The 18717-nt window shown below is 39.2% G+C and overlaps 1 protein-coding gene across 2 annotated transcripts in view; it reads left to right on the top strand.

The window, feature by feature from the left end:
- TMCC3 (transmembrane and coiled-coil domain family 3) overlaps positions 1-8691 on the top strand; it is a 101729-nt gene extending 93038 nt beyond the window's left edge. For both annotated transcript variants that reach the window (XM_057386901.1, XM_057386893.1), the window contains exons 2-4: positions 2011-2906; positions 4355-4490; positions 8355-8691. In XM_057386901.1, the coding sequence (XP_057242884.1) occupies positions 2026-2906; positions 4355-4490; positions 8355-8657 (1320 nt within the window). In that variant the 5' untranslated portion in view covers positions 2011-2025 and the 3' untranslated portion in view covers positions 8658-8691. The remainder of the gene's footprint in view (positions 1-2010; positions 2907-4354; positions 4491-8354) is intronic.
- The last annotated feature ends 10026 nt before the right edge of the window (positions 8692-18717 follow it).

The following is an 18717-nucleotide window of genomic DNA, read 5'->3' as shown; positions in this document are numbered from 1 at the left end:
AAATGTCTTAGTTTTTTTCAAGAAACTCTTGTTTTATACGGAGCATTTGGATGAATACCAATGGTTTTTAACAAATGGGTAAATTGCAGATCTATTAGGCCATAGCACTGGTTTAATCCCTGGAATAGAGTTTGAGTCTTAAAGGTCGTCATTAACCAATATTCTCCAAAACAAACTGTCAACTTCAGAACTCTTTCCGTTTGAGTTTTTCAAGAGTCTATTTTCTTTTTAGATGTTGGTAAATGTGAACTTTTATGTTACCTGGTTTGTGCCCTGAGTGGTCTAGTAGCAAAAGAAGAATCAAGAAAAAACGCTGCTGTAATCCTCTATAGTCTATAAGGAAAATAATACAATGTAGTAGAGATGATCTTGTCTCTGAGACGGTCAGATCCAGATTTATAGGTGCATTGCCCCTTCTGTGTTTGTATCSCAGCACGGTACAGGCAGAGTAGTTCTCCTGATCAATCTGTGCATGATGCATGTTATCAACAGTAGGACAATTCATCTGGTTACYGAGCTTGTGTTTTAAGGACAATACAAGAATCCTTGAGTGAATTTCCAGGAAACCTGCCAAAACTGCCTAACAAGGATGGAAAAATCAAACCTTACAACAATACTCAATGATGGGTTTATGGGTTTTTACTCATGAAAAGGATTGAATAGTGATTACTGGACATATACACATAGGTCTGGCTGCATGATCTTCAGTATTATACATAATAATAAACACTGTAATTGGAAATCAAACTTTTAACATAGAATCTCAGACATGTTGAAGCAAAGAGTAGTTAAAACATTTCACAAACACCTCTTTAAGAAATACTTTAATACAGCTTCTGCCTTGTCTCTGCAATAGTCTTGCCTGAGCAACTGTATTTGTTCCCTCTGATATTAAAGCTCTGAAAACCCATTAAGGCTAGCATGTTAACCCATTAAGGCTAGCATGCTAGCATTTGTTAAGCAGTCTCTACAGACATGGCATTGTAGCAAGTGCAATGAAATGCTCTCTCTGTCATACAGGCTGACCCAAGATGATAACAGGGATGAAGCTATTTTGTTGAGATCRTTCTTATCTCATGACTCCCCCATAATTTTGACTTTACATGTGAAACACTTCCAGTGTTTTGTATCAGACTGCCTTGCCTTCTGTTGAGAAAGATGAATGATCTGTTGTGTGTCAGTGTTGTGATTGAGTTTCCTAGTTGTTTCTGTTGTGCTTCCAGAGAGCATTGTTAAAGTGTACAGATCYTATACTTGAAGGAATGCAGTTTTCTTTCGTGGGTTTCTTTCTGTAAATCCCACTCAGTGAATCTCCTTTAAAGCAGAATTTGCACAGCAGATCAAGTTGTTGAGCATCTTCATCTAGCATGGAAAGTCAAATACAGTCCAATTCTTTCTCTGTGCTCTCTGCTTTAGAAAATAACAGCTGCTTCCAACTTGCAGCATGCACTAAATTTCCAAGCGCTTTCAGCTAGTTTTGCAAAAACTTTGRTTTGTGGGAGGAATTTGAATGGGATGTATGAAAAAGGCATTAAGCCTGGGAAAATATACTGAACAGTATAATGCTGCTGTAGAAGGAAAAAATCTGCTTACATCTCCATTTGTATGACTACTTCTAACAGAAAAAATTGAGTGATTATCAGTTACRATTTCTTTGAAACCTTTAATAATAAAGAATGTATTTAGGAGTGTTTTCTAGCTAGGTGTTTAGGTGTTATTCTCATTTTGTGGAAAACCATAATGATTCTGAAAAGCTGTATGCTTGAATAATTTTCTCTCTAATTTATCTTGCCTCTATTTTAAAAGAGACAAGCAGTTCCTTGGACTGTTTATTAACTTATGGAAGTCAAGAAAAATGCTGCATAATTTAGAAGAAAGTTTATTCTTCTTTGTTACTATAGGCTACTTTATACTGTATACTTGATAAAATTACATGTGGGAAAGGAAACCAAATGTTTGAGTTAAGAAAAKAGAATTCAAATTCCTTTTACCTCTGTTTCTTTCTCTCAGGTGGAAAGACATGACATGAATACCCTGAGTTTACCACTTACCATTCGCCGTGGAGGTTCTGATACCAACCTGAACTTTGATGTACCAGATGGGGTCCTAGAATTTCACAAAGTCAAACTCAGTGCCGATAGCTTGAAACAGAAAATCCTCAAGGTTACAGAGCAAATCAAGGTTGAACAAACAGCTCGAGATGGAAACGTGGCTGAGTATTTGAAACTGGTAAACAGTGCAGACAAGCAACAGGCTGGGCGCATTAAGCAGGTCTTTGAGAAAAAGAACCAGAAATCTGCCCACTCCATTGCCCAGCTGCAAAAGAAGTTGGAACAGTATCACAAAAAGCTCAAGGATATTGAAAATGGATCTTCCAAAGCTACCAAGGATAATTCCAAAGATAACCTGAAAGATGTTCAACATGGAAAGTCTCGTATCACTGGGCATGGAACAGAGAGCAGCAAGTCGGGTCTGCCGGGTGTATCTTTGACACCACCTGTCTTTGTTTTCAGCAAATCTAGAGAGTTTGCCAACCTGATCCGGAACAAATTTGGTAGTGCAGACAACATTGCTCATCTCAAAAATTCCTTGGATGAATTTCGTCCAGAAACAAGTTCTAGAACCTACGGGGGCAGTGCCACCATTGTTGCCAAATCAAAATATGTTAGTGATGATGAATGCTCAAGTGGGACCTCCGGATCAGCAGATAGCAATGGGAATACTTCCTTTAGTCCTGCTGTGGCAAGTACCCTGGACAGCCAAGGAAAGCTTTCAATTATTTTGGAGGAGCTAAGGGAAATCAAGGAGACACAGTCCCAATTAGCTGATGATATTGAGAATTTAAAAACCCAGTTTAAAAGAGACTATGGCTTTATTTCTCAGATGCTACAAGAGGAAAGATATAGGTATTTATTTTTAACTGTCCTCTTGAAATTACTTTTGAATGAGTATAGAAACTATTTGGAAAGTGTGTGTGAGAGAGAGAGATTTCAGAAGCATGAGGAAAAAATAATTCAAATTAATATCTGGTTCCAACATGTCTAATTCCTTCCAATGACTGAAAATACACATAGAATATTTTTTGCCAAATAGTGTACTGTCCTTTGCCTTTTGTCAAAGGCTGACCAGAAAACTCTCTYCTCTTTCATGCCTTTTATGTGACTTATGTGAATACTGCATATAGGAGAAGCCAATGGTTTTGTGACTGGTGGAAGAATTTTCATCTAATGTGGCTCCAAAAAGCTAATCAGAACTGACTTACTGCTGATAGGTACACCCTTGACTTCTGAGGACCTTGTCCAAATACTTCTCCCACCCATTGCTATCTTGTGGATGCAATGTCACCTTGCACCTGGTGTAACACACAGCTGTGAGATGTAGTTTTAAGTGCTGTAGCATAASTTTGTCTTGCGTTTGTTAATTGACACCTGATTCCCTTATCATCCACTGTGAGAAGTGGATGATATGTTTTACAGAGGACTTGCACCTGCTGTACCTATATCCCATATTTCCTATGGCTTGTTAAAGTGACAGYCAATTCTTGAAGTCTTTACTATGTTAATGGGCAAAATCTCAGTATGAAGGGCAATATTTCATGTTTCTTTTGTTTATACTTCTTGAAATACAAGAAAAGGCTTGACATGGTAATATAGGGAGGAAAGTACAGTGAAAACAATCTACTGACCTCATGATTTGGTTTCAGGAGAAAGCAGAGCGGCCTTTTCTGTCAGGCCACTGCCAATAAAATCTCAAGCTTCCTGCCAYCCATTTCTAGACAATTTTACCTCGATCATTTTTGTGCTGACTGCAGTGTTTGTCTGTTTGTATGTTAAATTAAGTGACAAACTCACAAAAAAAAAGTTCTAGTTTCCTGATGATTGACTTGAACTGGTTTACCATACAGAGGCATGCCAGAACAGACTGTACATAAATGGCACAATCCTGCAGTTGTGTGTGAGAGAAAATGTATTTTTCCTGTCATTACTGGTGGGCTGTTAACTGGCTCAAACTTACTTATGCAACCATATCTTCTTGTCTAAATGAAGAGTGAAAAATGTGAGTTGGATATCATTAGACACTATTTACAGTTCATATAATTTGCCAGTGATGTACAAATATTTGCTTTTTAACACCTATTGCCAGCAAGAAATACCCAGAAAAGGCTTGCAGATTGCTGAATTAATGTTTATGGAAAGTTTGCAAAGTTTTTACTGATTTCTATATGTACTTCATAATGCTAGTCAGATAATTTCATTGTACTGTGAGAATTTACCTTTTAAAATGTGTAATTGTTTTCATGATTTAGCCTTACTTGAATACAAGGCACTAAATTTAGACCTCTTTTCCTAATAAGATACGAAAGACTGGAAGACCAGTTAAATGACCTCACTGATCTTCATCAACATGAGACAGCAAACTTGAAACAAGAGCTAGCCAGCATAGAGGAGAAAGTGGCATATCAGGCCTACGAGCGATCACGAGATGTTCAGGTACTTATTTTCCTTATCATGAACCTCTAACATTCATAGAAATCCTGTACCATGAAACACCTGCATCTTTTTACATCTTTGTAAAGAAAGAATCTGGGGAAAGATTTAAGCCCTTGTTTTATCTGTTTTAAGGTGAAAAGCCAGCACATTGAATCAGTGACAGTCTCCATTTGTTTCACCAGATTCAGGATTTTTTTGGAATTGATGGAATTGATAATATAGCCTAGGCAGACTTGTGGTTGTAGAAAGGCCTGTTTTAATTTCTTGCACAGAGGAGGAAGGAATCGCATCTTCTTGTATTGTATAAAATACCACTTCTGACAATGTCCCAACACGGACTTCTTGCTCAGCCTTTCTCCAATATGTAGTTTCATCACTGGCAAGGTTTATTATAAACGGAACTTAAGGTAAAAATTAAGAGAGCTAATTTATAAATAGATTTGTAGATTTGCCACTTATAATTAAAGAGTTTTAAGCTGTGGTCACAACAACCTGTGTAATCAAATCTGTAGGGTATGTTCACCTTAGTGATCAGTTGTAGTCATATCTAACTTCAATTAAAAGGCAATAATAATGTCTACAAATATGTCCTGACACCATGTAGTTATATATGTATTTGAATATTTACATATAGGCACTTACGTAATGTATAATATTTCTATTCAAAGTCTGAGCAAGTGGTGAAAAAAGCTATTCATGAACAACTGAGGATTGCTCAAAGACTGTCTTCATATTGGATCAGATCGTAAAAGAACCTAAATCCTGTATACAMGTGTGCTCACATTTCTGAACACAGAGAGTGCAGGCAGCTGGATAATCACAGTTGCCTAAATGTTGTGGGAGTTAAGAAGTTCCTGGCAAGAGAGTGGGAAAGGGATGGTACTGAATCTAAGCACATCATAGGTTCCTTTGTACATTTAAAGAAGAAAGGGTGTCTCAGAGATTTAAAGAAAATAGGACTAATTTCTGTGAAGGCATTTGGATTTTGTAAAAACATAAAGTTGTCCAGCAGAAGAGCTGTGAAATATTTGCTAACTCATTAGTAGAATCATGGAGAGAGCTCAGACACTTTTTTTTAAAAGACTCCTGGAGGGGTATCAGAGACTTCTGATTGAAGTGCTACACTGATATAACCTTGTTTCTTTTGTCTCTGTACAGTTGGGCCCATTTAAACCTATCTCTCTGGGGGTTTAGAAAATAAGCTAAAATAGAGTAAAAGGATTTAAGCTGTGGATATTTTGAGCAACAAGGTAATTCTGTCACTAAAGGATGTACAGATCCTTTTAAAGGCATATTCAGCCTCTCAATGCAGAGCTGCAGGTATCAGACTTTTGCAGCTGGACTTTCTCTAAAGCAGCACAAGACAATTTGAGAATAACTTAGTGTTGTGGGTTTAAACCCGTTTTTTCCTGGCCAATGCACCAAGAATGGTTTGAACTGGGCCRAAAGCCAAAGCACCCAACGACGTTCCCTCCCCCCCACCGGAGAGGCAGAAGGGAGAGCAAAAGCCCAATTAAGACTAAAATTTATTTTTAGATAAGATAACATAATTGAGACAAAGATACATATATGTTCCAGAAAATGGTCAGATAGGCTGAATAACTTAAGTTGCAAAATAGATTTATTACTAAAAACTACTAAGAAAACTACTGCACCAGGGAGGGTAACAGAAATAGGGAAAAATTTACAAGGAGAAAAAAATAGAAATGGACATTTTAAGACACCTGTTATTCTTCCCAGGGACCTCTTTCTCAGGTGGCCCCTCTCCACCCCCACCATGCCTTCCCGTGYGCAGAGGGGGACAGGGATGAAAGTTTTAACATAGATCAAACTACTCATTACGGTTGTCATCMAKCAYCAYAGGAGAAGAGTTCTTACAGCTCCAAGCTGTGGAAATTCTTTTCCCAAGAAACAGTCAGTGTATAACTGCTGGTGGCAAGGGATTCTTTTTCTTTACCTCGTGAGAGAAAGAAAAACAGTCTTCCAAAGCTACTCTCTCAAATTTCCTGGCAGAAACACAGCTTCTTCTAAGCATCCACTGCTTCAGATGTGGGGCACGGGGGCACTTCTTCCCCCCACAGAACACAATTTCTTCTGAGTGCTAACTCGCTTCAGATGGGGGGGGGGGGGGGGGGAGTGGGCAAGCCTCTTCCCCCTTTTTGGCTTACCAAAGTCCTCAAAGGCCAGGTTTTTCTCAGAGCAAAGTCACTTTCTTTTCTATACAGGTCTCCCATTGAAGAAATAGTTCTTTCAAGAACAGCTTGTTTTCTCCATGTTCAAGCGCCACAGCAACAGCACAGCACCTGTCTTCTTACTGTGATCTTGGGTCTTCATTTTTTTTCTTACATCTTCTCACCCTCTTTCTCTGTCCTCCCTCGGTGAATGATACTAACAACCTGAAAACTAAATGGCGGCCGCTCTCTATCATGTTTTGAATTCTTCTTAAGTACAAGACCATATGTCATCACAGAGGTGTAACTAGMCTGTGCAATTGGCCCAGGCCTGATGAGCAGCCTGTCCATCAACCTCAGAGCCATAATGGATTGGTTCTAAAACACAGGGGCTTCTTTTGCTGGGGAAGAAGGAGCAAGCTTCTAGAACTTAGTCACAGGAGCCATCTTTCTGGTTTTTTGACCCCATCCCCCCACCACCAAAAACCGRACCAAGAAAAACCAGGACATTTAGAGTGAAAGAAGGACCAGGAAAATTCTTTAGTGTGTGGTGGAAAACATGCATGAAGCATTACAGACTTTTTGCCACCCATTAAGAACTGTCTTACATACTGTTACTAATTTCTAGAGCAGTGAAAAGGAAGCATTCTTGTGTAAGGCACTGTGCCACATTCTCTGTGGTGACCTTGGTGCCTGGCCAGTCACTTGGTAAGCCAGTTCAGCTTGCTGCAACAATGAACTGATCCAGAAGGGAAACCTAATAACTCTTTGGGTATTTGTACACAGAGTTTTGGATTGAGACAGCTCACTGTGTGATCACGGAGCAAACCTGCTTGAGCAAGGAAAATATTTGGAGTTTGAGAATGGGGAAGAAAGAAGGGATGCTGGAGCATCAGTTTTCCTTGTTGTGCAGTGGTGTCCAAATCCCAACTCTGGCAAAAAGCTGGTCTTTTGGCAAACAAGTGAAGCAATTGGAAGCTTTTCTATGTTTCATTTTGGGAGGGTTAAGCATGGGGGTAAGTCTTCAGGAAGCATTTTACTCAATAACCACTTTTAGTCCATCCTCAAGCAGAAGGTCTGCTTTCTTCAGAACAAATTGTGAAGCGAATAGATCATATGGGAGAGAATCCCATAAAAGCATCTCCACAGGTTTTCCCACTGTCTCCACTGTTCACTTGGAGCATGGATCGATGAGCCTTCACACTGATAGAAGGAGAAGGCCAAATCTTACAGAGAACTCAAGGCCTGCATGGTAGGGTGGGTGCCTTTGAGAGCAAAATTAAGGTAGACCACAGAGGTGTTGTAGAGCAGATTTAACTAGTATCACAGCAAGTCCACCCTAATATATTCTGTAGAATATACAAAGAAACTAATTTTGCTGCACTTTTAATACAGTGATAGTTRCTAAGGCAACACCTTTATTAGTACTTTATATCAGCAGTATATATAGGAAACACCTGTCATGAACATTAGAGTAATGATACTTTTTCTCAAGCATGAAAAAAGAAAAAACTACATTTTGGACAGTGTTGTTAGACTTGATTTTTCTTTTTAAAGTTTCTGGTTCATTGAAATTTTAGCAGTCTATAATAAATTACACTTCTAATCTAGCTGATGGATGGCTCTGCAGTCAAAATGTGAAGAAATGTTGAATGGAAATACAGCTACCCTAATTCTTGTTTTCTGTCTCTAGGAAGCCTTGGAATCATGCCAGACCCGGGTTTCCAAACTGGAGCTCCATCAGCAAGAGCAGCAAGCACAGCAGTCTGAAACAGTTAATGCCAAAGTGCTCCTGGGGAAGTGTATAAATGTTATCCTGGCCTTCATGACTGTCATCTTAGTGTGCGTTTCTACTATTGCAAAGTTCATTGCTCCTATGATGAAGAGCCGGTTTCATATAATCTGCACTTTTTTTGCAGTGACGCTGCTGGCAATATTTTGTAAAAACTGGGATCATATTATTTGTGCTATAGAAAGGATGATTATACCAAGATGAAGCTGTTGGACTGTTGCTTTTTTTTTTTTTTTTTTTTTTTCCCCTTTTTTTTCCCCTCCCTGTTTTTTAAGCACTGTGTNGGATCATATTATTTGTGCTATAGAAAGGATGATTATACTTTTATTAAGCTTTTTTACTGTTTTTTTTTTTTTTTTTTTTTTCTTTTTCCCCTTTTTTTCCCCTCCCTGTTTTTTAAGCACTGTGTGTATACAAATTCTGGTGTAAATATATAAAAGTATACCTGTTGGCAGTCAGTTGCCTGTTCAATCTGATTTTGTCTAACTGGCTGTATCTGTGATGAACTGCTCACTCAAGTCAGTCTTCTGTCTTAATCCAAAAGGTTTTCCACATTCCAAACCCACACCCACAAAAGAAGGTATGATGGCCTGGGAGGGATCGCAGCAACCATAAATTCAGGTGTGCTTTTCACTAGGTCAGAGTGCAAAGAGCGTGATCAGGAGGGAGTGCCATAATGTGTATCCGCTCTGTTAGAATGATCAACTAATTTTCTCTCTGAATCCACCTAGAGTGATAAGCCAAACTATGCAGTCATGTGTATTGATAGTTCTAGATTCTAAATTAATGGGTATTTGAGTTTTCAGGACTAACAAAAATTGATGCTTSTGCTGGTAACTTTTTGCACAGAGTTTGTTTGTAAATGAGACCAGTGATGGCTACTGACCACTTCCTGTCCTGGCACTATTCCTTATTGCATTCAGGAAACACATACATGTGGCATAAGACTTCCAAAGATGGACTGAATTGAATAATGAGATCCCCAGGCAACTTTGTAAAGGAGAAAAAAAATGAGTAACTGGTAGCACCAAAGCACTCACTTGTTTCAAGCTGTGCAACCTTGAAGGAGAAAGAAGTACATGGAAAGGCAACATTGAGGTTAGACTTTGTTAGCACTGAATTGTTGGGTGTTCAGACTGAATGCAAAGCATACAGGTGGTGGGACCCTGGGTACAGTGGATTTCTTTCTTCTGTCAGATTAAAGGATGTGGCAGAAACACACGGGAACAGCTTCTTAGGTGGAGCAGGGAGTTAAACTTCTGTAAATATATGAACTGCAGACATTCTCAACAAACATTCCTGAAAATAATGTATTAACATGCACTACCACTACTAGGAGACAGGTCTGGGTTTGTTTTCCCACTGGAATTAATTTTCCTTGATTTAAGAACTGCAGAAAAAAATTTTCCTGAAACCCACTTGGCTTTCAGCCAAGATTTTAGTGTGTTAAAAATAAACAAACAAAAAAAATAAAAAAAAACAAACCACCCCAACCAGAATTCTTCTCCACTCTCCATTAAGTGAAAAAACAGTGTCTCCAATTTGATGTTCAGTGTTAATACTGTGAAAATAATTGTCATTTCATATTTTCAGTTGCAGCATTTTCTATGCTGGTATTATGGGAGGGAGGGAGTATATTTCTTTTTAATCAAGTGCAATAGTTGGTATAGAAGTTGTGAAGACCTTATTTTGAGGAAAGGGAGTGGRTGAGGGGAGGGGAGGGAAGAACATTGACATTTTACCACAATCAGATAAACAGTGAATAGTTACTATTTGTGGCTTCAGGAGCTGAAGAAAGRACAGAATTAACTTAATAAACAATGATGCAACTCAGCATTTAGAAAATTCAATTAAAATACTTACAAATATTTAAAGAATTCTTTATATGTGCTATGTCTTTGAACAGAGGATCAGGAAAGACTGTGCTGTTTTGCAGTCACCGGAAATGGATCAGATCAGGCACACCCATGTTATCCTAACCCAGCCCTACCTCATCTTAAGAGGGAAGTGGAGTGGAAACCAAAACCAAACAAACAAGAGCCCAAACAAGGCCTGGTTCTGATCCCAAGAATGCCATGACTGTGCATGGTGTTTACTAGTCGTCTATATTAYAATCTCCATTCTTATCACCTTGCACAGCCAACTCCTGTATTGGTCTCTTGAGAAAATAGTTAGTTTAGCATTTTGTTAAATGGGTTCAGAAGAGTAGATGTGCAAGAAAGGAATATCATGTGTTTTTGTAAGAAAGCCGATTGCATGATTATATCTTTAAATAATCCTCCCATTTCTACTTTATATAGTTGAAATGTTACATCAAGTAGCCTCAAGGATAGGCAGGAAAAGGTTAGTATTTCTCTTATAACAAAGGAAGTTGGTGTGGTACAACTTTGGAATGTGAAGGCTTCTGCTCCAAGGGCATCCTATTACAATTCTGGAAGATGAGCTCAGTGCAAAATGAGGGTAGAATCTAAAATTGATGGTTCTAGGTTCTATAAAAGATGTCTCACTGTCTTGACAGAATCTGACTGGGCCCAAATTGGAAACAGGAAGGTCTTCCATTTCCATATTGGCTTTACATCTGGCAGAAAAACTCTCAAGGCTGCATAATGTTAGTTGTGTAAATTAAAACAACCTAATTGGTGAATGGGGGCATCGTTTCTCTAAGTTATTTTCTCTGATGGATTTAAATCACTGGAGGATATAACAGGCATCAAGAAAATAATTTAAAAAAATAAAACAAAGGGCAAAAGCTTGCTTTTGAGTGAAACTATTACAGTTTGACACAGAGTGAGACTGCAAGGGCAAGAGCTCTACCATTTGCAAGTCCATCCAACAGGGAGGGGAGATCTCAGRTCTCCCATCCTGCCTCTGCCCTCCCATTTCCTACCTTGTGCTAACACTTGTATGTGGTGAAGTCTTCCATAGGCCATGTTAGCTCACTAGACTGGAAGAAAAACCTGGTGAAAGATGGTTCTCCACATCTAAAGACTAAAAGGACTGGTAGGAAGCTCTTGAGTATGAAGCAGGATTTTAAGGGAGATGAGCATTTTTCTTCTTGTTGCAGTAAATCATCAGCTACCCCTAAAACTGGGCTCCAGGCAGAATCTTTGCAGAATGTTGGGGCAGCTAGAAAATTCCTAGATTTTTCCTACAGGGAACAGATCTAAAAAGCACCAGGATGTGGTGGGACAGGTAGTTATCTGTGTCTACACTCAGAATCAAGAGAAGGTTGGTGTCTGAGCCCCCCATGGCTGATGCCTCTACCACAGGCTTCAGTATCAGTATAACATCCCCCCTTTAGGCTGGGATTATCTGTTATGCATTAGTGTGTGTATCTGGCCTGCAGTCTGAGCTCTGCTTCCTTGGAAAATGTGCCTAGGCCAACCCAAAGGATTGCAGTTCTCCTAATGTGAACTCTGTTCAGCTTCTCAATCAACTGTGTTCCGTCAGGATACAATTTGTTTTTGTATTCTCATAGAACACATCAGACAGGATACTCCTTACACCTACTTATCATGAGCCTCTAAAACACTCCCACACAACAAAAAGTTGCCAGACAGTGTCTTTTCTGCTTGGTGCTGCCTGGTAGGCAGTTATTTCACTTCACTTTGATAGTAGTTCTCTGATGGAAAAGCCCTTTAATTAGTTGTTAATACATGTTCTATAGGCTTTTGGAGGCTTTTTGTTCAGAGGTTTCTGGAGATTTAGTTTCTTATGAAAGTTAGCACAATTTTCCTGATTTCTCCCATTTCAGAATTCAGGACTAAATGAGATTTCCTCTAAAACTTGCCTAATGGAATTCCCTCTGTTATCTTCAACTATAATTCCATTATTGTTGAACATCCAATTTGTGATTGGCAGGACTGAACAAGACCCTGTTTAAATTCCTTCTTCTTTCTGCTTTACATTATATTTATTCATTCAACTTCTTATTTTATTGCACTCCTGTGATGTCTACTTGTTCTGAATTCTTAGAGAGGCACTAAAAATTCTCACAGCATTTTAGTTTAATATAAAAATGTTTGTTATGAAGTGCCTCTGCTACAGGACATCYGTTAATATAGATCTGATATCTGCTCTCCAGTAGGATATTTAAAAGCCAATGGTTTTCTTTGAACAAATCATGACTTTATTGGGGGAATAGGTGAAGACAATTTGCTGTAGGAAAGATACGTGATCCGCCAACCAGAAGTTGAAGCTAGGAAAATTCAATGTAAGCATAAGCTTCAGTTTTGCAATCATAAGCGGTGCCAACTAATTATTAGCTACTGAATACCACAATATGTAATAAACAAGGACCCCAACATTTGAAGCGGAATGTGGCTGTTGAAAAAGGAATCAGTTCAGGCTTACATCTGATAAAAAGTTAACTGCATAATAATAGCTAGTGCTTTCTGAAATCAAAATCATTGAACAAGAAATTCAGTAAAGAAAAAAGAAAACACAGAAGCTTGTGCTTCATTTAGGTGGTACGARAGCAAATTTTCTTGTTTGTTTGTTTTCATTTTGGGAAACCAAGTTCCTTTCCGCTGTGATAGAGACATTGTACTTCTGGATTCAATGATACAACAGAAGATAAACACAGATTATTGTAATTAAGCACTTTAATTTTGGTAACAGAATTTAATCCCTTCTGGAAGTCCATCTAGGACTAGCAATCARGCAAATTTATTCTCCACTTTTTTTAATCAAGCAAATATTTATCTGCTTTCTTCATTTACCATCATGCCAGAACATGGCCTTTAATTATATTACTTCCCTTTAAAGTACAGGAGATTATAACAGACTTGTTTTCAGATAAAGTTGGAATGGCCTCTCTGATGCTAAGTAGAATCCTGCACAAAAATCAAACAATTTTCTATTGCAACAGTGAAAGAGAACAGAAAGTTTTATTTTAGTCAATGGAATTGCTTATTTTYCCTGAAAAAGCCAACTGAGATGATGCTTTATATAAGGACTGCATGAGGCCGAGTCAAACTGTCCTGTACGGTTGATTTGCTGTACGTTTAGCATATTAAGCTGTGCTGTTGGAAAGTTTTGCACAAAGTCACCTTTCTTTTTTTCCCCAGGGAATCTGGGTCTGGTAGTATCAAGGTGTACCAAAAATTGTCTGCTTTTATTGACTAATTGTCTCAGTGTGTGACCTGCAATGTTTCTCATACTATTTCCATTTTGTGCAGCACTGTGGAAAGATGCAACTATGAAGATGTAATTTTTGTATATTTGGTTGTGAAGTCATGACTGCCTCTAAGGTGCCATTAACATTTTTAAAAATAAAAATATTTACATTTATTTGATGACGAATGTTGTCTCTTAAACTTTGTGTCATCACTTGAACCCTTATCAATTTTTGCTTTCTCAGTAACAAATTATTCAATTGACAAAGTTATTCCATTGAGCATGAGGCCCAGTTTTTAAATACTGATGAATTTGAGCATTATGGTCTGCTGCAGTTTTGACCAAAACCTGTTGAGTTTCACTTATGGTTGTGACACGGCAAAACTGCAAACATCAAACTAGGCACCATCATTGCTCTTATCCAAAGCTTGTGTGAAATTTGCTATGCAAATGTGTGTGCTATTTTGCCAAGCAGCTGGGCTCACTTTGGATTATTTTTCTTTTTAACTGAATTAGAAGGTTTTATTTTTATGTTATTGTCAGAAACCTTGGTCACATGTGCCAAAAATGTAACTTAATGTAGATGACATAAAACATTTGCATTTATTTTTCATAAAGCAGAGGTCTCATCAGCTGGCACTGGCAGCCATTGGGAATGATGTTCCTTTTATTCTAAGAACAGAGCAGAAGCAGTGCTGTAACAGAGCCATTGCAGATTGCATTGCAATCATACTGTACTTCCTATTTTCTCCTATTTGGAGAAATCACATACATGGGCTCCTGTGTCACCTGCAGACTTTCCAGGGTCTTGTCATGCTGAGTGTCACATGGGTTCCTGGAACTTGTTCTATATTCGGACTACCTCCATTCACAAACAGCAGATTCTCCCACAACTACTAATCATTTTGCCCATATCTGCTGGGAGCTGAATAATCCCTGCTAACCAAGCAAACCAGACATAAAGAAATGCACCTCACTCATCATCAGTTCTCTCAGTTGTTCAAAACTCTGGCTTTGGAGAGTGCATAACACACCCTGGTAACGGTTTTAACACCCAAAATGAGAAAGGCAGAGAGTAAAATACAATAGTGCTGTTAGAAACGGCCACTGTGCAGTGTTAGCAATCACTGCATGCRACAAATAACCCTTACCAGCAGTGTAATCTGAAAATACTTTGTGTAGGTGCCCCAAATAGCTCTGAGAACCAAAGCCGTGACTGTGCCAGAAACTAGATGAAGGCGCCCAAAACTTCACCTGCTATCTCACTGCAACTCATTTTGCAACACCCAGAACTCCTTTKAACTAGCTCATTGAGGCAGTGCTAGCAGAGCAGTTTATAAACTTAGTGATAAATTCTTCCTGAATGTACATATTTCTCTACTTGTGCTGCTGTGAAAGGTGCAGCAGTCACGCAGCAGGTTCTGCCTCCCCTGGTAACCGGCACTGTGTTGATGTAATTGAAAGGAGAMATTTCTATGCTGTATCCTCAATTCCTGTTTGGACTGTGACTTAGGTGAAAACTCATTCATTTGTGAAGTTGCCAGTGGATCGATGCTATGTCACCTTTTATGTGTAGCCTGCCAGATTCAGACAGAAGTAAAGTGGAGAGGCTGAACTGCTCGCCAGGCTGGTGTCAGTCACTCATGGGGTTCTGCAGGACTCCATCCTCCACCCAGTTCTCTTCAACTTCTTAATTAACGACTTGGATGCAAGACTCAAAGGAATACTGAATATGTTTGCCAATGACAATAATTGGGAGGAGCTGTTGACTCCCTTGRGGGCAGAGAGGCCTTACAGGGAGATGTTGACAAATTAGAGATGGACAATCACCAACCAACGTGGTGTGAGATTCTGCACTTGGGAAAATCCTGGGTGTGTGCATAGACAGGGGAATGAGAAGCAGCACTGTGGAAGGGGAGCTGGGGGTCCTGGTGGATGGCAAGTTGAACCTGAGTCATTGCGCCCTGGCAGCCAGGCGGGCAACCCTGTCCTGGGGTACATCAGGCACAGCATTGTCAGCCGGGCAAGGGAGGGGATTGTGCCGCTCTGCTCTGACTTGGGGCAGCCTCACCTYGAGTGCTGGGGGCAGTTTTCGGTGCCAAAATATAAAACAGACATTAAACTATTAGAGAACATCCAAAGGAGGGCAACAACGACAGTGAAGAGCCTAGAACGGCAACCTTATGAGGGGTGGCTGAGGTCACCTGTTCAGCCTGGAGAAGAGACACTGAGGGGAGACCTCACTGCAGTCTGCAATTTCCTCATGAAGGGATGTCTTCACTCTCATGACCAGCTACAGGATTKGAGGAAATGGCATGAAACGAGTCAGGAGAGGTTTAGGTTAGATATCAGGAAAATGTTTTTCACCCCAAGGGTGGTTGGACACTGGAACAGGCTCCCCAGGGAAGTGGTCACAGCATCAAGCCTGACAGAGTTCAAGAAGCATTTGGACAACACTCTCAGGCACATGGTATGACTCCAGGTGTGTCCTGTGCAGGGGCAGGAGTAAGACTTGATAATCCTGATGACTCTCTTCCAAGTCAGCATATTCTATAATTCTATTATACCCTACCTCAGGACAAGCTTGAAGCTTACCAGTGCTGAGCTCACTGACATGCTTTTGACAGAAACTTTAGGAACTGAGCTTGCATTTCATGTAGTCACGATCCCTTCATTTGTTGGGTGTGTGGTTCTACCCACCTGTATGTGTAAATTTGGAAAAACTCTACAGTTAGTGTGGTTAGAATGGAATCAATCTAATGGAAATGAAAGCACAGTCAGGACTGAAGCCTGTAATATATGCAAACAATATACCTACATGGGAAAAACTCTTGTAGCCTAATAAATTCCCTTCATATTTTTCTGCTGAACACCATTTTAATGAGTTGGTACTGGTCAGGAAAACATCCTTTTCTTCTCTAGTCACAGACACTTGGCGATAAAGACACAGAAGATCAGCATGAGATACTGTATGTACAGACTGAGGAGAAAAGTAGAGAACACCATGTCTGTGTGGTCAGCAGTCCCATACAATATATTTGTCTGAGCAATAGCTCAATGAGCTGCCCCTGGCTTTATATCCTCTGATGCCCTCTGTGCTAAAATTTTTGTTCTGGTCTTATTGAGCCTAATGGTAAAAACCCCTCTGAGTTTAACTGGGCAAGACTCTTAACATAGCACTATGGCACTTAAAAGGAATTCTGTCTTTTGATTTTGTAATGCCAAAAATATTAATTTTCTCAGGCAATCTACCCACAATGTATGGTTTTAAGTCAATACCACAAATAGCACACTACTTAGTCACAGACATGTCTGCCACAATTGTATGGGACAGTGAAACTATTTGGATGCTTTCAAGATCTGCTGACTCAGATGCTGAACAGAACTTGTACTCCCAACTCTAATTCCTGACTTGGCCTCTATCCTGCCCAGTTGGATTCAGGTCAAGGTGACAGAGACTAAGCATGGATTAAACAACAGGTACGAGCAGCAGCATGTGTWCATAACAACAAAACCTTCTCTAAAGGTAAGCCACTGGGCTACAGGAGCTTGAGGATTTATCTAATCTAGCAACTATTTTCAGCTTGCTCAACTGAGGTAGCAAAGAAGTCTAAATGAGCTTTCAAATTCAAGACTTTTTCTGACCATACTTACACAATATCTTCTTCAAAAAGGTGTATGTGCAAAATGTAGCGAAATATTTTCTGGACTTCTCTACATAYTTTGGAGCTCTTTATAAATTGCTTTCTTTGTGTGAGGATGAACCTTGTTGTTCTGTGAAATGTTTATCTACCCAGAACTAATATAGTATGACATTTAAAGAGTCACAGTCTCTAATACTSTTGATCAAAAACTCTAAGATCTCTGAATGAAATCTCTTTACTTTTACTCAAGCCACAGTGAATTTATAGTGTACCTTAGAGACATTACTTTTTTTTAATAAACTGCTGAGATTTGTAACTACATATCTGAGGGATCTATCCCTCTATCTATCTATTTTTTACAAGGAAACCTGCCCATTTTGTGGGACATGTTTCAGGGGAGTTTACCACTGTTGGAATAATCCTTTTTTTTATAAAGGTGTTATACATTTTTCCTGTAGGTACTGAGTTACAAGAGAAGAGAAAGCAAACAAACCAACCCCAGTATAGGTACTGARTTACAAGAGAAGAAAAAGCAAACAAACCAACCCCAGTATATAGTTCCCCTCTCTCCCCAAAGAGATGGTTTCATATTTACTTCTCCCTCATTCCCTGCACCCCTCCCCCCCCCTTATTTGTCTTGTAATATTTATAGTCTTAATTTTCTAGCTGTTTCTGCCTCTTGATGGACCTCTCTGTCTTTGCTGTGGGCATAAGCTCCACTTTGGTTCCAACAAGCCCCTTCTTCCTTCCTTCAGTCATTTCCTTCTTGTGCCCTTGAATTCCATCTTGATTCTTGTTTTTTCTCTYTTTGCTGGTACTCTGCAAGATTCCCATGTCAAACCCATCTGAGTTACTACAGCAGCTTTCCTTTTAAAGTGAGCAGGGATAGGATGGTCMCTGTGACAAAGAAGAGCAGCATTTCCACCCACACTTCAGAAATGCTGGCCATCAGTAACTAGAATTACCGACTCRGTGGGTGTCGGAAGGAAACAAGTACCCTTCTCTGATCAATGTGAAAAACATGGAGGCAAAAATAAAGTAACACAATTTCCACTATCTTGAGTTATCCTCTTAGAAAAAGATTCCACAGTGAAATACTTACAAAATAATTGATTTTAGTTACCTAAATAATCTTAGGTTTTGTAGTTTTTTTGCTCTGCCTCCACAGAGCTCGCACTGAGTGATCTAGATTTGTGGTGTCGTGTTTGTCATGTAAATGAATTGTTTTCCAATAGTTTACAGATATGTAATCCTGATATGAACAGACACTAATAGATCCAAAGAAATTCTCGGTACCATTCTACTATTCCTGTTAATGCAGCTGTAAAGGGGAGAAAGATTTCTTGCCTTACCTTAGTTAGCATTAATATTCGTAAAGCTTACTGTGAAAAGAAAAAAGAGCAAAATGGATAACAGAAAACGAGAATGCAACTTCATAATACTTTCTAGAAAGATTTTTTTTTTTTTTTTGCGTTATAAAGCAGTTCAAAACTATGGCTTTT

Source organism: Malurus melanocephalus, unplaced genomic scaffold, assembly GCF_030028575.1.
Source record: "Malurus melanocephalus ecotype Western Australia unplaced genomic scaffold, MMel_1.1 scaffold_17, whole genome shotgun sequence".
Taxonomy (NCBI): Eukaryota; Metazoa; Chordata; class Aves; order Passeriformes; family Maluridae; genus Malurus; species Malurus melanocephalus.
Note: the sequence above shows the minus strand (reverse complement) of the source record. Positions and strands in the feature narration are given on the sequence as shown.